Source organism: Osmerus eperlanus, chromosome 14 (assembly GCF_963692335.1).
Source record: "Osmerus eperlanus chromosome 14, fOsmEpe2.1, whole genome shotgun sequence".
In the NCBI taxonomy this organism is placed as follows: domain Eukaryota; kingdom Metazoa; phylum Chordata; class Actinopteri; order Osmeriformes; family Osmeridae; genus Osmerus; species Osmerus eperlanus.
This window is the reverse complement of record NC_085031.1, coordinates 15,598,139-15,625,378: the sequence shown is the minus strand read 5'-3', so window position 1 is coordinate 15,625,378 and position 27,240 is coordinate 15,598,139. Positions and strand designations below refer to the sequence as shown.

Here is a 27,240-nt window from a genome sequence, read left to right as displayed (position 1 = left end):
ACGAAATTCAAACTTTATAAACTTTTTCTTGAGAAGTGAGCAAAGGATAATTATTGTATTCCTGTACATAATAAATAACAAAATCTGTCACACGGACTGAAGCACACACAAACTGACTATTCAAAAAGTCTGGTGAATTAATGAAGTAACACAACCACACAGGCCTATTAGCAAGAGTCCATCTCTGTGACAGAAGCTATGGTGGCCTCCTCCATCTTGCTCTGCACTCTCTCTTCCTCGTTGGTGCCGCTCCAAGCCGACCCCCTCCCAGACTAGCCCTCTCCAGCCACGATCCTCTCGATGGCGGCCCAGTCCAGCTTGCTGAGGATGCTGCCGGTGCTGTCAGACAGGGTCTCCAGCCCAGCTGCTCCTCCTCTGGCTCCTGCCACACGGTCCTCTGACACTCCTGCCACACTCTGACAACAACAGCACAGGTCAGTTCAGTCCTAAAGCCAACAGGTCAGTTACCTTCTAATCATCTTAATGATGATTTGGAGTCCTGATGTCCTTGTAAACAATTGAAGATGTGGCAAATTTGCACCGTGCGCCTGGTAAATACAGACCGTCCCTTGACTGTAGACACCGAAATACTGTTGGGACAATTTCTACTTGTGATGGTTGACTTCTACTGTGAGTTCTACATACTGAGCCTCCTCACCTGTCCCGGGTCTGAGCCTTCCAGACCCAGGAGTCTGCGTATCTCTGGGGGGGGGTCCCACGGGCTCACCACCTCCCTCTCCTCCGCCTGCTCCCTCCTCTCCCTCGCCCCTCCTCCCCCTCTCCGTCCAGGAGGGGACTGGCTCAGCTCTCTCCACCGCTCTGTCACAAGGATGCAAAGAACCGTGTTGCTATTTCCACGCCTTATCACAAAGACCGTTCAGGTACAGTCCAGGTGCTTTGAAACAGATTCAGGTGCTTTGAAAGAGATTCAGGTGCTTTGAAACAGATTCAGGTGCTTTGAAAGAGATGTTCAGGCTTTGAAAGAGATGTATAGATTTTGAAAGAGATGTACAGACGTTGTACAGGCTTTGAAAGAGATGCTTTGAAAGAGATGCAGAGGCTTTGAAAGTGACATACAGGCTTTGAGAGTCATATACAGTCTTTGAGAGTCATATACAGTCTTTGAGAGTCATATACAGGCTTTGAGAGTCATATACAGGCTTTGAGAGTCATATACAGGCTTTGAGAGTCATATACAGTCTTTGAGAGTCATATACAGGCTTTGAAAGTAATGCACAGGCTACCATGTCCAGTGGTGAGTGTTTCCCCGTGGGGGGTGGAGTGGATCCCCGTCCTGCTCCTCTGTTCAGACAGCATGCCCCGCCGGGTCACCTGGGACAGCCGGTCCCTCGGCAAGACGCTCGCTAACGCCCAGGACACAAACATCAGCGCTGCTATACACACTCAGTGAAATAACGTGCCATGTGGCTAGAAAATACAGACTCTTCCTTGACTACTGACATACTGTCAGATGTAGGAACTGTCTGAGCACGGATCTTCTGCTGTGCTTTCTATATACATCGTTTTGGATGAAAGCGTCTTGATAAAGGAATAAAATGTCAACGTAACCTCTCAACTCTTGAGTACCCCTCATCCAGTTAAAACATGCTGCAGTGTGTGAGTGTTGCGAGGGCTTGGTGGCGTGTCTGCAGGAGAGCCCCTCCGTACCTGGGCGGTGGAGGCCTAGTCTGCTGCTCAGGGTCCCCTGACCCCCAGACGACCCCTGGACATGCGGGGCCGGCCGGGTGGAGGACAGGGAGCGGGTCCGTCCCAGCAGGGCCGAGGCGCTCCTCCTCTTCTCCAACGCAACAGACAAGCTCCGCCCCCTGGGAACGGGCCACAACCAGGATTACCCCTCAGGGAATGTGGAAACTAATACTGTATCAAAATAACATGAAGGAATTATAATACAAAGGGGGGGGGGGCATTGGAGGTGGTGTACCTAGGACCTCTTCGCGTGCTGCTTGTGACCTGAGAGGGGAGAGGTTGTGGGGAGGCCAGAGGTCGTGCGGAGGCCACGGGCAGGCTCAGAGGGGTTGTGAGGAGGTCTGTGATCAGGGAGCAGGCTTCCTGGGCTCTCTGGTTGTGGTGCTCCATCAGTAGAATCCTGAGAGGGCAAACACACACACACACACACCATCAGCAAATACCCACTCAGTCTGCCTTCCATTCTGTCACTGCCTGTCGACCCCACAGGTATTACACCACCCTGATGACAAGGAGACACCTTATTCTCAGCCCAATGAGGACACACACACACACAGACAAACATGGACACACTCAGGAAAACACACCAAAAGCCCATCACAGATAGGTGGAAATCTCAGTTCACTGTGTACTGTACATACTTGTCCTTCTCCTCCTTGTTTTTCCTATTGATGTCCAAGACCTTGGAAGTTGGCTTCTGCGGAACAACATGGAGAACCGAGTAAAATTCTACCATAGTTACAGTTTTGTTAAATGGGCTTAAATATATTATATATATATACAGTATATTAATCACATGTTAACATCCTATGTGTACGATGTTAAAATATCATTCTCAGAGCATTCTCACTGAAGCGACGGAGGGTTTGAAAGGCTTGCGCTCCCTCTCTCTCTTCTCCTCCCTCTGTCTGTGGTACTCGACCGTCCTCTCCCTCTGCTTCCTCCTCATCCACATCCTCAGCTCCCGCCTCTCCTCCTCCGCCCGCGCGCCCTGCTGCCCCGCCCTCCTGCCAAGCACCACACAGTCACAGCTGAGAACCAGTGTGTAGGTATGGGGGGAAAAAGAGGGTGTTTGTTTGGGGTCACTGTACCTCCCCAGGTGGGCAGCCTGGCTGTAGGACAGGCCCAGGGCCGAGGGGGACATGGCTCCGTCCCTCACCAGCTCTCCCAAGATGTCTGCCACATCGCTCAGCCCACTGAGGTCAGGCCACCTGGGGAAGAGAGGCAGAAGAAGCCAGGAGGAGAGGATAAAGAGAGAGAGGGGTGGGGGGTGGGAGATAAGAGACTCGCCAAATGACAGATTTGTAAAACACAATGACAAGTAGAACTCTAACACAGAACTTTCCAGCAATTGGTGTCACTTACCTTGTGGATGATCCAGCCATGTTGAACGTTGAATCTGCAGGAGAAACACAAACGTTGATCCCACAGTTCCCCGAGAAAGAGAACTAGCCAAGAACAAGCCAAGTTCTGACTCCAGTCTATGTACCTACCTGGAACTAGTCCAGACAGATCAGATGCCTGGTAGTGGGTGTGTGTGTACGAGTGTGTGTGTGTGTACGTGTGTGTGTGTGTGTGCATTACAGAATGAATGTTCGTCTCTCTGTGTCACATCAACCACTAAAGCAGTTAGCTCCAGCTGTCACTGTGTGGGTTACTAGGGGCTACTGTGTCAGTGCGGGAGTGTTGAGTAACAAGGTGAAAACTAAGTGTTGTGCCCCAGGTGTGTGTGACAGTGTCTGTGACAGTATGTGTGTGTGTGTGTGTGTGACGGTATGTGTGTGTGTGACAGTGTCTGTGACAGTGTGTGTGTGTGACGGAATGTGTGTGTGGAGCAATCCGTACCCTGACTGACATCACACACAGTTGACTCAGTGTGGTCTACCTGGGGACAGACACAGGCTGCAACCACAGAGAGATCTCATTCAACACCCCCCCCCCCTTTGATGCCAATCACCACTTCCTCTCAGGGCAGATAACAGACTGGGGGGGCGAGGGAGGAATGTGTGTGGTCACAGGAAACACTGGGAGTTATAGCTTCAGGGAGCAGGTAAGTGGAGATGAACAGGAAGTAAACAGGAAATGAGGTAAGTGGGAATGGAACTTTGCCAGCTCCTGCTTCCTGTCTCAGCCCGGGGGTGGGGGGTGGGGAGAACTCACGGGGATTTGGTTACACTGATGTCATTGTGGCTTCATACAAGCAAATAATAAGAATGGATTTTTTTCCTCCCCTGTCAGTGTCATCGACCAATGGCGTGTCAGATGAGCAGATGAGTCATGTGTCCCCAGGTACCTGTGGGGATGTGGTGGCTGGAGGTGTTCCGGACTGCAGCGGAGGGAGAAGAAAGAGAGAGGTGCAGATTCGGACCGCCCGGAGCTGAACTGACTATCTCAGTATCTCGACCTTCCTCCTCCTCCTCCTCCTCCTCTTCATGGTAACCTGACGGTCGAGTGACGAGGGGCAGGGAAGGCCGAGGTCTCCACGCTGTGCCAGGAGAAAAGACACACACAGATACGTTGGCATGCTGTGTGGCTACACACACACACACAAACACACACACATTTGCTGTCCGAGGTGAGGTCATGTTGGCGATGAATCGAAAAACCGTCACTGCCGTATTGCACCAGTATCATAGTTGTATGGGTACACTGCAAAAACTCTCCATCTATCAATCTTGTTTCTAGATATTTAAATCTAGTTGGACTTGTTTTCAGTACAACTAGGGACTTGGGGGGTTATGTGATAGTGACGTCGTGCTGACCTTCAGGTGACACGGCCAGAGTGACAGTCTTGTTCATGTGTGTCCTCTCCTCATCTGGAGCCATGCCTGGAGCCAGGGTCTCGATGGTCTTCACCAGCTGGAGTCACACACACGTTTAGAGACACACACACATCCTAACACACGCACATCCTAACACTCACTCAGAGACACACACACATCTTAACACACTCACTCAGAGACACACACACATCCTAACACACACACTCAGAGACACACACACATCCTAACACACTCACTCAGAGACACACACACATCCTAACACACACACTCAGAGACACACACACATCCTAACACACTCACTCAGAGACACACACACATCCTAACACACACACTCAGAGACACACACACATCCTAACACACACACTCAGAGACACACACACATCCTAACACACTCACTCAGAGACACACACACATCCTAACACACACACTCAGAGACACACACACATCCTAACACACACACTCAGAGACACACATACACATACATCCTATCACACTCACACTTAAAGACACAGACAATCCTAACCCACACTTAGAGATCTCCACACAAGCACCATCCCCACACAGCCTAAGATGCCTGGTGCCTGATGGTGACGGCAGCGTACCAGCCTGGTGTTGGAGAACTCCCTCTCCATGTGTTCAGCGATGTCCTGCAGGGCAGACAGCTGGGCGTCCATCTCTGACAGGTGGGCAGAGACCTGGATCCCAGAGGGCTTCCAGGCCTCCAGGGCCCCACCTCGGCCTCTCCTCCCCTGAGGCAGGGTGACCATCTCGGGGTCTCCCCCAGGCTCGGAGGGGGTCCCTGGAGGAGAGGACATTGAGACATCTGGAGGGAAATAATACAGGCAGCTAGTCAGGAGACGAGACAAAGATCCAAAGAGTATACGAACAATACTCTACAATACTGTTATAATACAATACTAGTAGATTAATCAATACTCTACAATACTGTTATAATACAATACTAGTAGATTAATCAATACTCTACAATACTGTTATAATACAATACTAGTAGATTAATCAATACAGGTACAATACTGGTAGATTAATCAATACAGATACAATACTGGTTGACTAAACAGCTTTACATGCCTAGTGTGGCCCTGCCTACCTGGTGAACCTTGGGGCACCTTGTCTTGACTGCTGGTGCTGGCAGTGGGCATCTGTGGCCGGGCGGAGTTAGTGACGGAGGCAGCGAGGAGGTGGAGCTCTGCGGAGGTGGGAGGGGAGGGCTGGGGGCGAGAGGGTAGCTCCTGGAGGAGGGCAGAATCTTCCAGATCGATCACGTTGATGAACTGCGAGGGCGTCACAGCAGCCTGGTCTGCAGGTTCTCTGGGGAACCGCAGGTTCAGGAACAACTCAGGAGGGAGAACCGCAGCGGAGCCCACTGCTAGCAGGAGAGAACACACACACAAAACATGAATATATGCACACTCACACACACACACACAATAAACTTACAAAGCTTTGTATGACATAAATTAATAATATGAAATATTACACTCACTTTCAGGAACAACTGCTGGGGAGCCAGGAGAAACAGCTTTATCAGCCAGGGAAGGAGGAGAGCCTGCAACACAAGATAAGTGAGTGTGTGTGGTAAGTGTGTGGTGTGTGGTGTGTGTGTCTGGGGGAGGGGGGTCGAACCTGTCTCTGTGTTGGTACAGGCGTCCTGGCTGTCCGGGGGCCTCTTGTGGGTGGAGGCGAAGGCGTGGAGCTCTGCCGTGGTGGACAAGGCCCTGGCCACCAGGCCCTGACCGCTCAGCTCAGAGGCAAACGTCCCTGATGGGCAGATGTGAAAGGTCATGGTGGAGTGCTGTGTTGCCTGTGACTCCTCGGGGGAAATATCAAAGACTGGATGGATGGATCCATGACCACCAAACACAGTTAGAACTGTGTACTTGATCCTTTAACTTCTGCTGTACTTTCCATGTGCACTACTTTCGCATCACACACATAAAAGCATCTGATAAATGACTAAAACGTCAATGTAAATGGATAGACAGCCAGACAGACACTCACCTAATGGGAAGACCAAGCCCTCCCCACCAGCAGACTCCGCAGGTTCTTCCTCAGTGGGCTGGAGGACAAAGGGATACAAAAACAAGCATAAACTAATCATTCAAAAGCAAATAACAATAACTTGTGTGAGTTATTTAAGATCATGAATGATTAATCACAATGGAAAACAATTTGACCTGTGGAGGTGGGATGATGGAGTTTCCGGGTCTGAAGCTGACCTTTGACCCCTGGCCCTCCCTCCGTCTCTGCTCTCTCCTCACCTGCCTGGGGAGCAGCACACACGGGACAGGTGTTACATCTGTGTGTGTGTGTGTGTGGGCGGGGGGGGGGGCGGCCCAACCATAAAGATGCCAGCCAGACCCACACCCACCCAACCACGGATAAACCAGAGAGCTGCATCTTCGTACCTCTTGCTGGAGGTGGAGGAGGGCGTGCGAGCCGGGGCGGGGCCCCGAGTCTGGGGGTCCACCCTGAGCAGCTGCATCCTGGACCCTCCAGGCGCTTCCCTGCCCAGGGCCCAGCTCATCAGCTCCTCCAGGGGGATGAGCCTGGCCACGCTGGCCTGGCGGCCGGCTGGGGGAGCCATCTGATACACACACAAGAAAATGCATAACATTCAGTATTCAGTAGTATGGAGTTGTATTAGTACACAGTAGTATTCAGTGCCATGCAGGGTAGTACCCACCATGCTGGGGGGGTCTGGGTCTCTGTGGAGCAGCTGGAGCCTGGTGGGGGGGCCCGAGGGGGGTGGGGGGGCCAGGGATGTGGAGCAGAGTGGGAGGGGTAAGTGAGGGAGGCTGATGGAGGTGTGTGTGCCAGGGTTGGGGAAGTGTAGCAAGGGGAGGCCGTGGATAGAGTGGGGCCTGTGGGGCGGGAGTGTCGGAAGTCTGTGGGCGGGCTCGGCCCCCCTGGAGGCCTGCGTGTGGTGCTCTGGGGGCTGGGTGCCTCTGGGTGGAGGGTGGAGGGGGGTCTGGTGGGAGTACTGGTCCAGATTCAGGTGTTTAGGTGGAGCTGTGGCATCTCTCTCCTCCCCTCCGCCTCTCCACCCCCTCCTCTCCTCCTCCTGAGACCTTCTCAGGGTCACGGGGTCGTACAGGCTGAGGTTGAGGTGGGAGGGCCCCGCTTGGCCTCTCCCCCCAGGATGTGGCCCCCAGGCCTCCCTTACGGGGGCTCCGGGGGGGGGCGGCGGCAGGGACAGCAGGGAGGGGTGGAGCTGAAGCAGCTTCAGTCCTGACACAACGGAGGCGGGGGCGGGGTTGTCATGTTTGCGACCCCCGTGGGGGGGTAAGAAGGAAGCGCTGGAGGCGGGCCTAGGCAGGGGGTCCACGGTGGTCAGTAGCCCCTGGGAGGAGGGGATCCACCCCGCTCCCTCCCCTTGGAAGCCTCCTGCTGGACCAGGATGGACAGACAACAGGTGGGAGATTGGTACAGGGGGTTCCATGGAGGGCTGGAGGTGGCTGCGGACAGGGGGGCGATCAGAGGGGGTTTCCCCCCTATGTGTGGGGCTGGAGGGGGCTGGACGAGGCTGCCTGGAGCCCTGGGGTCCTGGGTGGTCTTGGGGGTTGGGTGTGGAGGTCTGATAAGAAACAGTCAGTGGAACAGAAGTTTGAGGTTGAGGGATGTTGGCCTGGGGGGGGTGGAGGCTGGGCTGGGCCTGGAGGCTGGGCTGGGGGGGGTGGAGGCTGGGCTGGGCCTGGAGGCTGATCTGCTGAAGGTGAGGGAGGCTGTTGAAGGAGGCCCCCACCACCTGCATCAGACTCATGAAGTTGACCTGCTGCAACTGGAAAACACAAACACACACAAAAACACCACCGTCACTGAACGATCTCCAACAGCGACGTGATCTGCAGTCACATTCTCTCTTCTTATCATTCCAGTAGCACTGTCCCTCCATCCTCTGTGTCTCAGTTACCTGCACCAGCTTAAAGAGCTCATCCTGTAGCAGCTGTCTGACAGGGTCTGCCTGGGTGAGGGGAGTCTGGCTGGGGGCAGGCAGGGGAGAAGAGGTGGAGGTGCCCTGGAGGCCTGGAGCTCCAGGGGCAGAGCTGGCTGTGTGAGCCCCAGCCGGAGACCCTGTCATGGGGAGGGGGTGTAGGTCGGGCTGGGGCGGGGAGCCTGGTCCTGGAGCTTCACTGTGGCCACTGAGGAGTTACAGTTGAGCAGAGTGTACAGTTGTTACCCAGTTCCCGGGGTTACAGTTGAGCAGACACTACGATACCGTATACTTCCTAATTTACAATTAAGATGAATTTATTTAGCTGGACACTTTTATCCAAAGATGTGCTTTGCTGTGAACTGGTTTCCTGTTGAATAAGGAATATAAGCCGCTGAATTCAGGACAGCTTAAAGACTGAAACCTACCTCTTGGCTGACGTCTCTCCATCAGTATCAGAAGGCGCTATCCCCAGATTATCGAGGCTCGACTGATTGTCCACCTCCTCATCTCTGCAACAGACGAGGGTTTTGAGGTCAGAGGTTAACACGGTACTTTGGTCTAAATAAAATAGGAACTTTACATGCAGCAACCTGAGAACAGAGTGAACGCTCTCTTCCCTTCCTGGCCGGCTTCTCAGCTTCTACTGTTGCGGTTTCTATTTACCGTCACCATGGTAGCGACACGCCAGCCAGAGAGTTTGAAGTCTCCGGGGGGGAAATGACACCCTGGTTTTGATTTATCAACCTTGGAAAACTTTTGTGGGGAAACTGTTGTTAACCTTTTTGTTTGTTTTTAGTTTTCCGACCTTTTCCAAACTTTTTAGGGAAATTAATCCTTTGAAACTTTTCTTTAAAAACCTTTTTGAAAAAAAAAAAAGAGAAGAAATTTTCTGTTTAGAAAATATTTTTTAAACCTTTGATAACATTTTGGGGAAAATATTTTTTTAACCTTTTGAAACTTCGGGGAATTTTAGTATTAAACTTTTTTTTTCACACAGTGAAAAGAGAGGCCCGTTTTCCATTTATGTTCCGTCAGAGAGAGCAGAACTCACTGGAAGCTGGAGCTGGCTTCTTCTCTACGGGCGCTCTGCAGGTCTGCTAGCGTCATAACCTGGAAGAAAACACGACAGGGGGTCAAGAAGGTCAGGACATGAACCAGCAAAACCGCCAGAACAGACAGAATCTTCTAGCCAAGACATGAACCCAGGACATGGACCCACAAGAGCCAATATATAAAGTAAAACCATGAGGACAAACGGGGCTTGCAGGTCGAGGGTGAAGACAGGGTTAAAAAACACTGAGAGGGGTGTGACTGGGGCAGGAGGGCCTACCCTGTCCTGGGTGCTGAGCAGGGAGGAGGGGGGGCTGTTCGGCTGGGCACTTGGAGGGGAGACGGAGGGCGACGCTCTGACGTCATCCTCCCCAGGACTGCCATCTACAGAACAACACGCAAGAGGAAAAATATCTTACTTCTACTTACGTAAGATAAGTACAAACATACTTGCATGTATGAAAGTAGACTATAAGTATGTAAATAAACAAAATCAGTACACTTCCAATTGTGTAGAAAAAGATGAATGATGAAAAAATAATTTAATACACTGAAATGAGATGTAATACTCTTTATGCTTGGGATAATCAACCCCCTATATGACTAAGGAATGGGTGTCAGGTAACAGGTGAGTCTGCGTAGCTACTTTCGCGTTCAGAGGTAAGGTCATCTGGTGAGGGTTGTCGCAAGGTCGCTCCTCTCTCCTCGAGTTCAAAGGTCATCGCCTCCTGGTCATAGCGTGGTGAGGTGTCCCGGTACGGTGCTGGCTCCTCCCCCTCGGTCTGGGACCCACTGCAGAACACAGATCAGATCCATCAGATCCATTTGATTCCTTAAGTACAGTGTATCCACTGGGTTCGATGGATTCATTGGATTAGATTAATTAGAATAATTTAGATCAATGGTCAAATGCTCCACCACCTAGCTATAGACATCCCATAAATGAACAAGATACAGACAGAACTTTCTTACTAGGAGAGGTCTTCATGTCGGGGCTCCTGGTCAGGTAGGGTGAGGGGGGTGCCGGCTGAGGCAGGGTAGCCAGTATCCACACTGCTCTCCCTCTCCCTCTCCACCGTCACCCCCACCTCAGGCTCCAGAACTGGGGCAACAGTCCACAGTCTCTCCTGGCCCTGGGCGGGGGCGTAGTGGTGGTCCGCGGCCAGCAGGGCGACGGCGTATCTGAGCTGGAGCATGCTGAGGGCGGTGAGGACGGCAGGGGCCGAGGCTTTGACCCGGATCACCACCCCCCCGCCCCCCACCACCCCCCTCTCCCTCTTCCTGTCGGGCGGGCGGAGCAGGACCCTCTTGTCGGCCCAGCGTACCATCCACTCCAGCAACCTCCCCAGCCTGGGGAACTGGGCTTCCAGTTTGGGGTCCATCTCCTGCTGGAGCTCCACAGCCTCCATGGGGACCAGGGATCCAGACGCCCAGCTCTCGGATGGTTGCTCCCAGGGAAGAGAGCTCGGACTGGGGCACGGCTCGGAGCCCGAGCGGCCTCCCTGGGTGGCGGGCTCCGGGGCTGGGCTGCCCTCTTGTCTGAGGCCAAACAAACCCAGCTGCTTGCCCGGCTTCAGCCCGGGGAGAGGCAGGGCAGAGAGGCTGGATCTGGAGACGGAGGGGTCAACGCGGAGAGACGAGGGAGGAGGCTGGGCGGAGTCGGGAGGAGCCGCGTAGCAGTTGCCCGCTCGGAACACGGGGCCGGCGGCTCCCTCGGCCCTCCCGGGGGCGCGGCGCCCGTCTCGCTGGCGGCGGTGGCGGTGGAGCGTGGTCAGCACGTCGAAGGTGAGCGAGTGGAGCTCGGTCTTCCTCAGCTCCGAGCAGAAGCCCCGGAGCAAGGGGGGGTCCCTGTCCGACGCCCCGCCCCCGGGGCCGTCCCTCTCCAGCACGTAGAAGAGGAACAGCTCCAGGAAACGCAGGTACTCCTCGTCCTCCAGCTCAAACTCCCAGGTGCCGACCACGGGCAGGCCCAGAGAGGGGGCCCGGGACTGGGCATGGGCTGCTGGGTCCTGCCCTGGCACGGCTCCACTCTGGGTCTCCTCTTGGATGATCTCAGCCTTCCTAACGCCTCGTTTAGCCACCACAGCTTTGGCCTGGACCTTCACCTTCTTACTGCAGACAACAAGGTTCAAAAGATCAATACATCTTAAAAAAGTCAGGGACTTGCTGAGCAGTTAGGGAGTCGGGCTATTAATCAGAAGGTTGTTGGTTCGATTCCCGGCTGTGAAAAATGACGTTGTGTCCTTGGGCAAGGCACTTCACCCTACTTGCCTCGGGGAGAATGTCCCTGTACTTACTGTAAGTCGCTCTGGATAAGAGCGTCTGCTAAATGTAAATGTAATGTAAAAAAAAAAAAATGCTAATAAATCCGAAACTGGAACTGGTCTGTACTGTACCTGCGAGCCGCCCTCTGCAGGTCTGGAGAGAGGGCCTCGGAGGTGTTCTCCCCCGTGTCTCCATCGCTGTACACCAGGGGGCGCCCACAGTCGGTCAGGGTGCTGGTGCTGAGACTGGCCCCCAGGGAGAACCTCTCCAGCAGGACGGCCGAGCGGCCCCGCTCCTCCTCCGCCTCCTCCCTCTCCCACAGGTGGAGCTCTGGGGGAGCCAGGTGACGGGCCAGGCGCCGCTGGTGCTTCCTCCTCTGTCGGAGCTTGTCCCGGATCAGGATGGTCATCATCTCCCCCCCCTCCTCTTCCTCCTCCTCCTCACCGCTCAGCTGCGAGGCTAGAAGGCAGAGGACAGGAAACAAGGACTTTGATGATTAGATGTTTGCGTTACCAGACTGCAGTGCAGTGTTACTGGGACAGTGTTACTGTGCTGGTGTTACTGTGACAGTGTTACTGGGACAGTGTTTCTGGGACAGTGTGACAGTGGTACTGTGACAGTGTTACTGGGACAGTGTTACTGGGACAGTGTTACTGGGACAGTGTTTCTGTGCTGGTGTTACTGTGACAGTGTTTCTGGGACAGTGTGACAGTGGTACTGTGACAGTGTTACTGGGACAGTGTGACAGTGTTACTGGGACAGTGTTACTGTGCTGGTGTTACTGTGACAGTGTTTCTGGGACAGTGTGACAGTGGTACTGTGACAGTGTTACTGGGACAGTGTTACTGGGACAGTGTTTCTGGGACAGTGTGACAGTGGTACTGTGACAGTGTTACTGGGACAGTGTTACAGTGTTACTGGGACAGTGTTACTGGGACAGTGTTACTGGGACAGTGTGACAGTGTTACAGTGCTGGTGTTACCTGTGACAGTGTTACTGGGACAGTGTGACAGTGGTACTGTGCTGGTGTTACCTGGGACAGTGCAGTGCCTCAGCCTCTGCAGCAGACAGCTGTACTTCTCCCTCAGTGGAACCCTGACTGACTCCTCCTCGTCAGGGAAGGCCCCCGCCAAGGTGTCCGCCACCTGGGGAGAAGAGGCTGGGGTGAGGGGCCTCACAGACCAACACTTCCAATACCACACAGTAACCACACAGTTCGAAAGATCATTTAGGGAAAAAGAGGACGGTGAGGTGAGGTGTACCAGGGCAGAAGGGGGCAGCTCAGACACCAGGCTGAGGAGGGTGAGGGAGGAGAGGAGGGTGAGGGAGGGAGGTGTACCAGGGCAGAAGGGGGCAGCTCAGACACCAGGCTGAGGAGGGTGAGGGAGGAGAGGAGGGTGAGGGAGGGAGGTGTACCAGGGCAGAAGGGGGCAGCTCAGACACCAGGCTGAGGAGGGTGAGGGAGGAGAGGAGGGTGAGGGAGGGAGGGAGGTGTACCAGGGCAGAAGGGGGCAGCTCAGACACCAGGCTGAGGAGGGTGAGGGAGGAGAGGAGGGTGAGGGAGGGAGGTGTACCAGGGCAGAAGGGGGCAGCTCAGACACCAGGCTGAGGAGGGTGAGGGAGGAGAGGAGGGTGAGGGAGGGAGGTGTACCAGGGCAGAAGGGGGCAGCTCAGACACCAGGCTGAGGAGGGTGAGGGAGGAGAGGAGGGTGAGGGAGGGAGGTGTACCAGGGCAGAAGGGGGCAGCTCAGACACCAGGCTGAGGAGGGTGAGGGAGGAGAGGAGGGTGAGGGAGGGAGGGAGGTGTACCAGGGCAGAAGGGGGCAGCTCAGACACCAGGCTGAGGAGGGTGAGGGAGGAGAGGAGGGTGAGGGAGGGAGGTGTACCAGGGCAGAAGGGGGCAGCTCAGACACCAGGCTGAGGAGGGTGAGGGAGGAGAGGAGGGTGAGGGAGGGAGGTGTACCAGGGCAGAAGGGGGCAGCTCAGACACCAGGCTGAGGAGGGTGAGGGAGGAGAGGAGGGTGAGGGAGGGAGGTGTACCAGGGCAGAAGGGGGCAGCTCAGACACCAGGCTGAGGAGGGTGAGGGAGGAGAGGAGGGTGAGGGAGGGAGGGAGGTGTACCAGGGCAGAAGGGGGCAGCTCAGACACCAGGCTGAGGAGGGTGAGGGAGGAGAGGAGGGTGAGGGAGGGAGGTGTACCAGGGCAGAATGGGGCAGCTCAGACACCAGGCTGAGGAGGGTGAGGGAGGAGAGGAGGGTGAGGGAGGGAGGTGTACCAGGGCAGAAGGGGGCAGCTCAGACACCAGGCTGAGGAGGGTGAGGGAGGAGAGGAGGGTGAGGGAGGGAGGTGTACCAGGGCAGAAGGGGGCAGCTCAGACACCAGGCTGAGGAGGGTGAGGGAGGAGAGGAGGGTGAGGGAGGGAGGTGTACCAGGGCAGAAGGGGGCAGCTCAGACACCAGGCTGAGGAGGGTGAGGGAGGAGAGGAGGGTGAGGGAGGGAGGTGTACCAGGGCAGAAGGGGGCAGCTCAGACACCAGGCTGAGGAGGGTGAGGGAGGAGAGGAGGGTGAGGGAGGGAGGTGTACCAGGGCAGAAGGGGGCAGCTCAGACACCAGGCTGAGGAGGGTGAGGGAGGAGAGGAGGGTGAGGGAGGGAGGGAGGTGTACCAGGGCAGAAGGGGGCAGCTCAGACACCAGGCTGAGGAGGGTGAGGGAGGAGAGGAGGGTGAGGGAGGGAGGTGTACCAGGGCAGAAGGGGGCAGCTCAGACACCAGGCTGAGGAGGGTGAGGGAGGAGAGGAGGGTGAGGGAGGGAGGTGTACCAGGGCAGAAGGGGGCAGCTCAGACACCAGGCTGAGGAGGGTGAGGGAGGAGAGGAGGGTGAGGGAGGGAGGTGTACCAGGGCAGAAGGGGGCAGCTCAGACACCAGGCTGAGGAGGGTGAGGGAGGGTGAGGGAGGAGAGGAGGGTGAGGGAGGGAGGTGTACCAGGGCAGAAGGGGGCAGCTCAGACACCAGGCTGAGGAGGGTGAGGGAGGAGAGGAGGGTGAGGGAGGAGGGTAAGGCAGGGAGGTAAGGGAGAAGGGGTGAGGTTTACCAGGGCAGAAGGGGGCAGCTCAGACACCAGGCTGAGGAGGGTGTCCTGGAGGATCTCCTCAGCGTTCAGGAAGCGGGAGAAGGGCAGGAAGCGGCGGGCCCAGCGCAGGGCCTCCAAACAGGAAGCTGTCACCCCTGAGTCAGCCTCCACACAGGAAGCTGTCACCCCAGAGTCAGCCTCCACACAGGAAGCTGTCACCCCAGAGTCAGCAGGTGCCTGAGGGACCTTGGGGTCTTTCCCACAGTTCCTAGCGGCCTGGTACTTCCTGCATGTGAGCGAGAGCTGGTCTCTGACATGCAGCATCCAGCACAGACCGCACAGCTCTCTGAAACATACTGCCACAGACCCGACAACAACACTCAAAAACAAGTCCATACAAGACTTTACATTCTATAGTGACAGTATGTTCCTTTGGATATTTTTTAAAGTCTGCTAAATGAATACATTCAGATTAATATGACCTTTTAAAGAGAAGATGAACTAGATGGTTGAATGGTAGCCCTTGCAGAGGGGTCTCTTACTGATAGTCTGTATGGTGACAGGATCCAGGACTCGGTCTCCTCCAGGACCCTGCTTGAAGAATCCCCCCTGGGTCACCAGCTTCAGCAGGCCCTCGGGTAAGGACTCTGCCTGGGCCTCGGGCTGAGGAGGACGAGGTCGACCAGGATGATGCTGGGAGTATTTCAGCCGGACCTGAGGAGAGACCAGAGGATTCAGCCCTCTAGTCAGCTTGTCTCACTGAGATATGCTTTCTGTACAGCATCATGGTCTCAGTGGAGCGTGTGCGTACCTTGTGTGTGTGTGTGTGCGTACCTTGTGTGTGTGTGTGTGCGTACCTTGCGTGTGTGTGTGTGTACCTTGTGTGTGTGTGCATTACTTGTGTGTGTGTGTGTGCGTTACTTGTGTGTGTGTGTGTGTGCGTACCTTGTGTGTGTGTGCCCGCGTGTACCTTGTGTGTGTGTGCGTTACTTGTGTGTGTGTGTGTGTGTGTGCGTACCTTGTGTGTGTGTGCGCGTGTGTACCTTGTGTGTGCGTACCTTGTGTGTGCGCGTACCTTGTGTGTGTGTGTGTGTACCTTGTGTGTGTGTGTGTGCGTACCTTGTGCAGGAGGTGGCGTGAGCGCCGCAGGTGGCTGACGTACCACTGGGCAGCAGGACGGGTGCAGCGTGCGCCCCTCAGGAGCAGCAGCGCCCGCTGGAGAGCCCCGGACACGCCGTGACGGGAACACTCCTCCGCCCGCTCCCCCTGCGTCCCCGACGGGTCCTGGGAGGGAGGGGGGGGGCCACCGTGAACACACACCCACATATATGTACACGCAAACACACGCATTTAAATATATACACACACATGCAAACATATTTTTTATACAAAAGCGTGCAGCAGTCTGTCGGACTTGACTCTGTCCCTGTCTACATCCCTGCCCCCTGTACCTGTGTGTTGGCAGTGGGCTGGGGGCAGTAGAGGGGAGGGGCGGGCAGGTAGAGCCCTGAGGGCACCAGGGCAGGCAGGCAGGAGGCCAGGTCTCTGGCTGCCTCCAGGAGGGCAACCAGGGGCCGGGACAGGACGTCTACCCCCGCCATGACGGAAGCCTTCAAGATCTCCTGCACAGACGCCTGCAGCTGCTCCATGTCCTCCCCTTCCAGAGAGTCTGGCGGAGAGAGAGAGAGAGAGAGAGAGAGAGAGAGAGAGAGAGAGAGAGAGAGAGAGAGAGAGAGAGAGAGAGAGAGAGAGAGAGAGAGAGGAGGTTGGAAGGACACTAGTATGAGATGAAGCTCTCAGGTGAAGGTTTCACGTTAGAAAGCAGAAGCCACTCCTCCTGTCAGACCTGTGAAGCTGCTGTGTGTGTCCTGGTCTCCATGGGACTCCTCTGCCCCAGCCTTCCGGCCCAGCAGAGCTTCCAACTGATCCTGAAATATGCTCTCAGGCTCAAGGGCAGCTGGGAGATGTAGTTCTCTCCACCTGAGTCTGAGAAGATATCCCTTACCATTAGAAACTGTTTAAAAACACTCACAAAATGTTTACAATGAGTAAAGGTGGTGAGTTAAGAGTGATGGGAGTGGATTGGCAAGACACCAAAACACAGTTTAGTTTTTTTATCCTAGTGGGATATTCCCATATTCACTCCCATTCAAAATTATGTAATCTCCATTTATGTTCAAGTCATGGGGGCCCAGCCAAAGGACCCCACAAGGCCAGGCCACACACACCTGGTGAAGTCGCTGTGCTCCTTGCAGTAGGTGGTGTAGGCCAGACCCACGGAGACAGCGGCCTTCCAGTCCCCCAGCCGGTGCGCCAGCCAGACCACCTCAGGCAACAGCCCCCCCTGGAGGAGCAGGTCCTGGCCGTAGCCCACCGTCCACACCTCTGACAGCTGCTGTCCCCGAACCGCCCCCGCCACGCGCTCCTGGCACAGGGGCACCAAGCGGCCCACGCCAGGGCCTGGGGAGGGAGGGGGGGAGGGGGAGAGAGAGAGAGAGAGAGAGAGAGAGAGAGAGAGAGAGAGAGAGAGAGAGAGAGAGAGAGAGAGAGAGAGAGAGAGAGAGAGAGGAGACGTCTGGATGTTCATCTGTGGCCGTCTGACATTTGAGTCCTTTAAGAGACGCTTGTATCCAAGACGACGTAGGAAATGGCGCACGCAGAGGGTACAGCGGTAGATGAAGGATCAGAAAGGCCTAGTTTTAACAGTGTTTGGTCGGTCCTGAACCTGAGAGAAGCTGAGTGTTTGTACCGTGGGGCAGGTGGAGGGGGGGCAGGACGTCCACGCTGTGGGGGGGCAGGATCAGGAGGGGCTGGTTGGTGAAGTAGGAGGCCATGAACCTGCCCAGACTCTGAACCACGGCACAGGCGGCCTCTCTGTGGGTCCGGCCCTGCCGGGGAGCTTCCGTCTGGGCCTGCAGCACAGCAGCCATGTGGTCCCCCAGGGCCTGGGCCTCTCTCAGGCGGTACCGGAACAGCAGGCCGTACAGCAGAGCCAGACACAGCCGGGTCTCCACGAAGGCGGCCCGCCCACCTCCTGCAGGACAGGGGCAGGTCAGTTCGGGATCCGCTCCATTTTTGTACTACACTATAAGGTACTGTCTGGGTTAGAAATCATCTCTACTACACTGTAACCATGAAAGAGGCCTCACCACACCCTCTCTCTCCCACTTTAAGGTCATGCATGAGTCAGACCTCACCTCTCTCTCTCTCTCTCTCTCTCCCACTTTAAGGTCATGCATGAGTCAGACCTCACCCCTCTCTCTCTCTCTCTCTCTCTCTCTCCCACTTTAAGGTCATGCATGAGTAAGACCTCACCTCTCTCTCTCTCCAACTTTAAGGTCATGCATGAGTCAGACCTCACCTCTCTCTCTCACCGCCTCCAGCTCAGCCCTCCATGCATCCACGCTCTCTCTGTACGACCCAAACAGGAAGTGACGTTCACCTGGGAACGCAGGACGAAAAGGCACATTCCGACCACATGCAGAAAACCACAGAAGCAAACCGTGTATGTTCCATGCTGCTCCGTAGGGCCTGTGGGCAGATGTTACCTGTGTGGGTCGAGAGGGCGGGGCCGGCCCCCAGCTCCTCCCCCAGCCCCTGGAGAGAGGCCTGGAGGCGGGACAGGAGGACAGACACGCGATCAAGCTCCTCCCCCTGCCCCTCGCCCCTCAGCTCCTCCCAGTACTGCAGGGTCAGCTTGTAGACTGACTGCCACACCTCCACCAACCTACACCAAGACAACAACAGATAAAAACAGTTAAGGAGCTTCTCATAACCCCAGTCAGGGATAGGTGTAGCTTAGACAGTGGTAGAGCATTTGCCTGCAGATGAGGGGGTTTCAGGTTCAAATCCCCCCCGTTTGAATGTTAACACAGTAGAAATGCTACCACCTGCTGGAGGGTCTCTGCGGTATAGGGAGCGCTTCTTGTATATGCTTGGGCATCCCTAGTTCCTCCTCCTGCAACAAAGGCACACGGTAGGCGTCCGTGGGCCAGGGGGGCTGGCCCGGCACCCCCTGGAGGTGGGAGGACCCCCAGGGTGTTTCCTGCTGCAGGCTGTAGGTGTGGTCCAGACTGCGCGAAACCAGCTGGAGCATAAGTATGGCTGTGGATAGGCTCTGAGAGGTGGGTCCACCATCCGCCCGGCCAATCAGACACGGGCCAGGGGGCAGGGAGAGCAGCAGGCTGACCAGCTGTTGGCTGAGCTCCACAACCAATCCCAGGCAGCTGCGCCCGCCGGCGCCAAGGCCGTCCCAGGGGAGGAAGGAGACGAGAGTTCTGAGGAGACGGAGGAGGAGAGAGGAGAACGAACGAGTCTCCTTCTCCCTCTTCTTCTTCTTCTTCTTCTTCCTGGCGTACGTGCCGGGGTGGGTGGTCAGACGGAGGAGCGCAGCAAAGCGGACGGCGCACCGGACGGCGTACCTCAGGAGGCGCTCTCTGCCCTCCAGGGCGCCCCCTAGAGACAGCCCCAGAGCCCAGGCCGTCAGCAGGCTGTCCTGGGCCCTGCGGAGCTCTGAGATGACCGGGGGAGCTTTCCTGTCAGAGTCCGCAGAGTCAGAGTCTGGGTCTGGGTGGGGGTCCACCAGGGTGTCTGAGAGGGCGTGGAGGGTGTCAAACATGGAGGCAAACTCCAGACGACCTCCATCCTGTCCGTGGGAGCCAGCAGGAAGGCCCTCGTTATCCGAGTCATCCTCAAACATGGCCTGGGAAACGGAGCAGAGGCAGGCTGTTGGTAAAGGCCCACAGCTATAACGGCAGCAGATCCAACCACAGAACCAGAACACAGAACTCTGACCTGGACTCTCTGGAGCATCTCCCTGGTGTCTCCCAGGGTGCCCTGGTCCTGCAGGAAGAGAGGCAGGGTAGAGGTGGATGTATCTGGGGCCGGGGCTGTGGCGGGGGCAGGAGACACTGATAAGGTCCTGGGTCTCACTTCCTCCAAGCTGCTGCTCTGCTTCAGACAGGATACAGACTCCAACCAGGATCTGGCATGAGGCTGAAGACAGAGAGATGTATTAACCTCCTCCCTCCCTGCCTCCACCCATCCCAAACCCTCTCCCTCCCTCCCTCCCTCCCTGCCTCCACCCATCCCAAACCCTCTCCCTCCCTCCCTCCCTGCCTCCACCCATCCCAAACCCTCTCCCTCCCTCCCTCCCTGCCTCCACCCATCCCAAACCCTCTCCCTCCCTCCCTCCCTGCCTCCACCCATCCCAAACCCTCTCCCTCCCTCCCTCCCTGCCTCCACCCATCCCAAACCCTCTCCCTCCCTCCCTCCCTGCCTCCACCCATCCCAAACCCTCTCCCTCCCTCCCTCCCTCCCTGCCTCCACCCATCCCAAACCCTCTCCCTCCCTCCCTCCCTGCCTCCACCCATCCCAAACCCTCTCCACCTCCTCCCTCCCTGCCTCCACCCATCCCAACCCTCTCCCTCCCTCCCTCCCTGCCTCCACCCATCCCAAACCATCTCCACCCTCCCTCCCTGCCTCCACCCATCCCAAACCCTCTCCCTCCCTCCCTCCCTGCCTCCACCCATCCCAAACCCTCTCCCTCCCTCCCTCCCTGCCTCCACCCATCCCAAACCCTCTCCACATCCTCCCTCCCTGCCTCCACCCATCCCAAACCCTCTCCACCCTCCCTCCCTGCCTCCACCCATCCCAAACCATCTCCACCCTCCCTCCCTGCCTCCACCCATCCCAAACCCTCTCCCTCCCTCCCTCCCTGCCTCCACCCATCCCAAACCCTCTCCACATCCTCCCTCCCTGCCTCCACCCATCCCAAACCCTCTCCACCCTCCCTCCCTGCCTCCACCCATCCCAAACCCTCTCCACCTCCTCCCTCCCTGCCTCCACCCATCCCAAACCCTCTCCCTCCCTCCCTCCCTCCCTGCCTCCACCCATCCCAAACCCTCTCCACCTCCTCCATCCCTGCCTCCACCCATCCCAAACCCTCTCCACCTCCTGCCTCCCTGCCTCCACCCATCCCAAACCCTCTCCACATCCTCCCTCCCTGCCTCCACCCATCCCAAACCCTCTCCCTCCCTCCCTCCCTGCCTCCACCCATCCCAAACCCTCTCCACATCCTCCCTCCCTGCCTCCACCCATCCCAAACCCTCTCCCTCCCTCCCTCCCTGCCTCCACCCATCCCAAACCCTCTCCCTCCCTCCCTCCCTGCCTCCACCCATCCCAAACCCTCTCCACCTCCTCCCTCCCTGCCTCCACCCATCCCAAACCCTCTCCCTCCCTCCCTGCCTCCACCCATCCCAAACCCTCTCCACCCTCCCACCCTTCCTCCACCCATCCCAAGCCCTCTCCACCCTCCCACCCTTCCTCCACCCATCCCAAACCCGCTCCACCCTCCCTCCCTGCCTCCACCCATCCCAAACACTCTCCACCTCCTCCCTCCCTGCGCCCCCGCCCAGTCCCCTCACCTGAGTGTGCTCCAGGGCGGTGCTGGCTCTCTCCAGGCTGCGGCTGGTGTCTTGCAGCGCTGCCCTGAGCAGGGACGCAGACGAGGGCTTCTCTGCGGTCCTCAGGACCGTAGCCATGTACCCGTCCGACACGATGAGGTAGAGCAGGCGGGGGTGCCACGTCACAGAGAACCGCTGTCTCAGGAGGTCCCGGGCCGACATGCTGGAGCTGGACAGAGAGGCGTCCTTCGTCCCCACGGAGACCGGAGGTCTGGGGGGGGGAGGGGGGGAGGTGGGAGGGTAGAAGGAGGGTGGAGGGGAGGGGGTGGAAGAGAGGAAAGGAGTGAGGGGGGGGAGTGGGGCACGAGATCAGTGACCAGAACGAAGAGATCAAGACACGTAGATTAGATGGAAATCGTGCATGTTAAGTAGAAAGGACACAATAACCACGTTGGAAATCCATAAAAACATGAACATTACTCTATGAAAACATTAACATTACTCTCGTACTTGTAGGTGACCAGTGGGTGCAAGGGTAGGAAATGTGCGGGGCTGAAGTCCACGTTGCACCCGGAGGTGGACAGGGAGAGCAGGCCGCCCAGGCGGCCCACCATGAGGAGGGAGCCTCTCTTCAGCACGCAGGCCAGCAGGAGACCCCCTGCAGACCAGCTCACGCTGCCCACCCAGTACGACCTGCAGGGGGCGATGAACACACTCAGAGCTCTGCTCTCGACCCTCCGTACATATAGCCCCCCTCGTTTGTTAGTATGGTCCAGGGTCCACAGCCCAGAGGGGTGGCCCGTCCCCCCAAAACCACCTCCCGCCCCCCTGAAACAATGACTATAAATATATAGAATTAGGCTATATATTACAACAACAACAACAAACTCGCAAACACGCGAGCTAAAGCTGTAGAATCCTGTCACGAGATGTTAGATCTTTCTAGACTGAACCTTAGTGAATGGAATGTATTGAACACCTAATCAGTCCATGTTGCGAGAGTAATTTCTTAAGGATAAAATCAAGCTGGCCCACTTATATTTAAAGGCAGTTCTTACTGATCTTAAGTTTCTCTAGACAATTCGAGATAAACCATGGGACCAGACGGCCTTTTTAACAACCAGCCATTAGGGACTAGAAGAAAACTGGCTGGGGCGGTTGCTCTTCCCCCTACTATTTGAACTGATCCTTACAACCAACCCTAAAAATGATAGGGTGATCATGATTGCTTCTGAACATGGCCAGAGGTCAGTCAGAACCCACGTGTTCCTATGGAAACCCTTCAGACTGTCTCTGTGAAAGCAAGGAAGTCATGCAGAAGTGATCAGTTGCAAACTGTAGCCTGTGCCGTATCGTACATAAAAAGGTAAGATACTTTAATTCTTGTTTGGAGACCCTCTGAACGATCAGAGGAGGTGCTGAACGATCTAGTTGGAGCACGGAGGTTCTCCAGCGCGGTCGGACTTATCACCATCATCGAGTGTGGCCCTATTCTTCTCGGCCCTCCAATCTCAGGTGAGGGTTTTTTATTTTTTATATGCTTGTAAACACGTTGTTGAAACACATGTCATTTCTTACCAAAGGGATCTATGAGCTACTGTAAGTAATGTCTGTTTGGACCACAGGAACACTGGTGGACATCTTCATGGACTACAAGTACATGTACTATGCATGTGGTGTCACGATGCTCCTGCCAGGTATTTTCCTTTTCATCATGAACTACTTCAACTACCAACGCCTGGACCAGGAGGAGAAGCTGAGGCAGAGCCAGGCTGAGGCAGGGTTGAGGCACAGCCATGCTCAGGCAGGGCTGAGGCAGAGCCATGCTGAGGCAGAGCCGAGGCAGAGCCAGGCTGAGGCAGGGCTGAGGCAGAGCCATGCTGAGGCAGGGCTGAGGCAGAGCCAGGCTGAGGCAGGGCTAAGGCAGAGCCATGCTGAGGCAGGGCTGAGGCAGAACCATGCTGAGGCAGGGCTGAGGCAGAGCCAGGCTGAGGCAGGGCTAAGGCAGAGCCATGCTGAGGCAGGGCTGAGGCAGAACCATGCTGAGGCAGGGCTGAGGCAGAGCCATGCTGAGGCAGAGCTGAGGCAGAGCCAGGCTGTGGACATGAGGGCTACAAAAAGGTCGGTTGTGGAGGACGGAGAGGGGGAAAGTGAAATGAGCCAAGAAGTCTGAAGGGCTTGTGTGGCGTGCTGAACCTCCTGGGACTAAACACTGTACAGGTTCATTCATTTTTGCCAGTCTGGGAAGAATTGAACACAATTGCTCAATAGCAAAGTTTTGGCTAGATTATCAAAATATTTCCTAAAGCTGTACAGATTTGTGTTTGTGACTTTTGTTTCTTCAGCTTTTTAGTACGCTGATGTGTTGATACATTCGAGGTACCAGATAATACTTGTCTCATGTCAAAAAGCACTAAACTATCAATATGATCCTCCATGAAATTAAACCAATTAATTTGATTGTACACGTCATTTGTTCATAGATTCCCTCATTAATTTCTGTTATTTTATTCATGTATTCGTTTTTAAATGTGTGTATTAAAATATTAAAGTATTATAACTAATTAATTATTATAATCTTTGAATTTATTCATTTGTTATTTTATTCATTCAATCCTTACTTAATTTATACCATTAATGACAGTATTCATTCACTCCCTCATTAATATAATAATCAATTCCCTCATTCACTTGTAGTCTTATTCCTTCGTTTCCTCATTCATTCATTCATTCATTCTGTACCTCACGTATTTCGAGGGGATGGCTAGTTTCTTGCTGCCGCAGCCCCCCAGTCCTCTGGACACGCTCACGAAGTTCTGCGTGCTGACGAAGAGCACCTGCGTAGCCTGCAGAGACACAAACACGAACCATCATCTACTGTGACTGTGGCGTTACACCTTCCTGGATCCTGAACGCTGAGGCACCGCAGACCGCAGATCAAGATGTTCTAGATTTGAATCCCCCCCTGTATTGTACATCTTTTTTGAAGAAAGTGAACAGGTTATTATTAATATAATCTGCAGACACTCACCCTTGGGTCTCTCTGGTTCAGGACTATGGATAACAGCTGACCATCGGGGGAGAAGGCTGACACCAGCGCCCCCCTGGACTTCACCGGCCGGCAGGGCGGGCTGAGGCTGGTCAGCGGGTACGTCTTGGTGACCCAGCGCACACTGTATCCCACAGAACTAAAACACAGAGCAGAAACATATCATATTCACCGTTCAAGTTAAATAAAGTGAGAAAATGTTTTATTATATGTTTTTTTTTTTTTTTTTGCTTTGACAGTTTTTCTAGTGTCGTAACAACACAGAAAAACATCTCAGTGTCCACATTCCTCTTCTAGTGCAGGGGTGTCCAACCCTGGTCCTCGAGAGCCGCTGTCCTGCATGTTTTAGATGTTTCCCTGCTCCAGCACACCTGTTTCAAATGAATGGGTTGTTATCAAGCTCTGTGAAAGCCGGGTAATGACCATTCATTTGACTCAGGTGAGCTGGAGCAGGGAAACATCTAAAACACGCAGGACAGCGGTTCTCGAGGACCAGGGTTGTCCACCCCTGTTCCAGTGTCATATAAGAACAGAAATGTAGAAAATAAAGGTGAATGGAATCCCATGCTGCTGACCCGACTCTGCCACCCTGGCCTTCCTCCCACTGGATCTTCAGAAAAGTAACACTCAGTTTATCTCCGTCGCTGAAAACAAACGCCGACAAGCACACGTCCCCCAAAGCCTGTGGAGTACAGAACGTTACAAGCACAAGACGAGGGGGGGGTCAATCTGGAGTGTTTCACAGTGTCACAAGACAAGTGTTTCAGATAGTGGCACGACAGTGTTTCACAAGACAGAGACACTGTTTTCTTACATTTAGTCTTTTTTTTTTTTTTAGCAGACGCTCTTATCCAGAGCGACTTACAGTAAGTACAGGGACATTCCCCCAAGGCAAGTAGGGTAAAGTGCCTTGCCCAAGAACACAACATAATTTTACACAGCCGGAATCAAACCGGCAACCTTGTGATTACTAGCCCGATTCCCTAACCACTCAGCCACCTGACTCCCTGTTCTTCCCAGTTTTAGTATCCTCACATCTGTCCTGACGAAGACACTGTGCCGAGATGTCTCCTTGTCCTGTGGAGAGGGAGCCCTCCAGTCCCCAGGGGAGTGGATGTGAGCCCAGACGCCCCTGGCAGGGCCATCCCTCACCCCCGCCAGGTCACGCACGTCCACACACTCCCAGAGGAACACCTGTCCGGCTGGGCTCACCAGGAGAACACGCATCCCATCGCCAGACACCAGGAGGGACAGGCGGATGCGTGACCCTGTGAAAATACACACAGACATACACACATAGACATACACACACAGACATCACATAGACATACACACAAAGGCATATATACACACAGACATACACACAAAGATAATACTTTATTAGTCCATGGACCTGTGTTGGATGACTGTGGCACAGTTGTCAGTCAGAAGCTGGGGTTGTATAGCAGGACTCTTAATGGTCCAAATACAAACCTTGAGCAGCGGAAACCATCTGAGATACTTCGGGGACAGCTGAAACCGTCTTCAAGGAATCTTTGTCCCTGCTCCATAGAAACATCTCTCCTGACTCTAGCAGCCCTGCAAGCCACATGCCTGCAAATAGCCAAGCAGCAGAAGGATACAATGGATTTACACTTTACTCATGATGTTGCACACTCTTTTATCCAACGGATGTGCAAATAGTGCATATAGAAAGCGCAAGATCAAGGATCCAAAGTACACAGTTCAAACAGTAGTGCATAGTTAACTAACGGTAACTAAGGACTGTCAATAGACTGAATTGAAGTATAAACACACTTGAAGAGACTTCAAAGTGTAAAACCCATTCTTGTTAGTAGCCCCTGAGAGCTCACCACTCTGAGATGCAGCCATGGTTACCACCCTGGGGAGTAAGGGGTGAAGTTTGGGCGTCTTCTTCCTAGTGCGACCAGAGATCATGTTGATCTCGCTTATCCGCCTGTCATCCAGTAAGAAAACCGACTCCTTCTCCTGCGGATAAGGATGGTAGTCAATCAATGTGTTTACCTGACATGATAACATGAGATGCTAGATAACTATACAGCATCGGGGATAATCCTTACCAAACCCAGCCAACAGAACCGCGGCCATGGTTTCTTCCGTTTAATGCAAGACGATAACACAACCTCCAACTGCAGCTCCATCCTGTTTTCATCACTGGCCAATAACAATCAGTAGACGGTCAACATAATCTAGGATAGCAAAGGTCCAGGGTTTCGAAGGAGGCAGGTATTTAAGAGCAGTATTGTATTTAGGGAACAACCAAAGACGGCTGTCTGTTTTCCATTCATGCAGCATATCAGTGCTGAGATTGTAAGTGTGAAAAATTCATGTCACATGTAAATAGTTTGCTGCTAACGTTAGCGTTTTCTGCTAGCCTAGCGTACGTTAGCCGGTTGGCTAAAACAGTACTGTCGCATAACGAACTGTGTTATCACATTGTGAAACCCTTCATTAATTGGAATTCCATTCATACTTACAACTAATGCAACAGTTTGGCCGACAATTCATTGTTTTTACAGAGTAATATTACATTATTTCGAATTTCCCTCTGCTTCAACAACTCCAGAATCACTTCCCATGATCCTTCTCAATGAAGCTCCCACGTTGCCATAGAAATGTTCACTGGATGGGTCCACATGTTTTGTCTCTCCGCGAACGCCGATTACTGCCCCGGTGGAGAGAAAATGCCCTCTATTTCAAATAGCTAAAACAGATAAAAAGCAAACCTTTCAAAAATAAGGATAGAACAAAACAAACGAATTATTAAATAGTTCACAAATTTGTACTGAGCCCTAATTCCTTTTGAGATATTTTTTATGGGCGATTATCGCCCAAAGATTGTAACCATGTCACAATCTTTACATCAACTCTTACTCTACCGAAAGCTTTTTGCTGACACCTTCGGGTGAATATGAGTAAGGCATTGTTTTTGCAAA

At 54.5% G+C, this 27,240-nt stretch overlaps 1 protein-coding gene across 1 annotated transcript; it reads right to left on the bottom strand.

Moving 5' to 3' along the window:
• Positions 1-3: 3 nt before the first annotated feature.
• Positions 4-26,956, bottom strand: cplane1 (ciliogenesis and planar polarity effector 1). Its single transcript, XM_062478229.1, has 48 exons — positions 26,782-26,956; positions 26,365-26,458; positions 26,137-26,272; positions 25,757-25,876; positions 25,319-25,551; positions 24,859-24,965; positions 24,266-24,422; positions 23,977-24,080; positions 21,745-21,927; positions 21,256-21,505; positions 19,625-19,825; positions 18,721-19,532; positions 18,379-18,557; positions 18,192-18,272; positions 17,580-17,864; positions 17,059-17,290; positions 16,677-16,816; positions 16,282-16,499; positions 15,950-16,114; positions 15,373-15,544; positions 14,852-15,186; positions 12,794-12,905; positions 11,892-12,219; positions 10,468-11,607; positions 10,142-10,287; positions 9,776-9,879; positions 9,497-9,555; positions 8,871-8,954; positions 8,422-8,650; positions 7,195-8,289; positions 6,917-7,095; positions 6,686-6,773; positions 6,510-6,567; positions 6,135-6,269; positions 5,995-6,057; positions 5,599-5,877; positions 5,093-5,313; positions 4,470-4,566; positions 4,001-4,192; positions 3,073-3,106; positions 2,799-2,918; positions 2,558-2,714; positions 2,349-2,404; positions 1,943-2,107; positions 1,669-1,826; positions 1,245-1,364; positions 659-819; positions 4-416 (listed from the first exon to the last, which is right to left on the bottom strand). Exons 2-48 carry the CDS (start codon positions 26,443-26,445, stop codon positions 273-275), a joined length of 9,915 nt encoding a protein of 3,304 aa, XP_062334213.1. The 5' UTR covers positions 26,446-26,458; positions 26,782-26,956; the 3' UTR covers positions 4-272.
• Between the last annotated feature and the right edge of the window lie 284 nt (positions 26,957-27,240).

Coding starts and splice junctions, on each gene's coding strand:
- cplane1 (XM_062478229.1), bottom strand. CDS start 26,445: ATGGAGCTGCAGTTGGAGGTTGTGTTATCGTCTTGCATTAAACGGAAG. Junction 8,290..8,421: donor AGCTCTTTAAGCTGGTGCAG/GTAACTGAGACA, acceptor TGTGTTTTCCAG/TTGCAGCAGGTCAACTTCAT. Junction 5,314..5,598: donor GGTGCCCCAAGGTTCACCAG/GTAGGCAGGGCC, acceptor ATTTCCCTCCAG/ATGTCTCAATGTCCTCTCCT.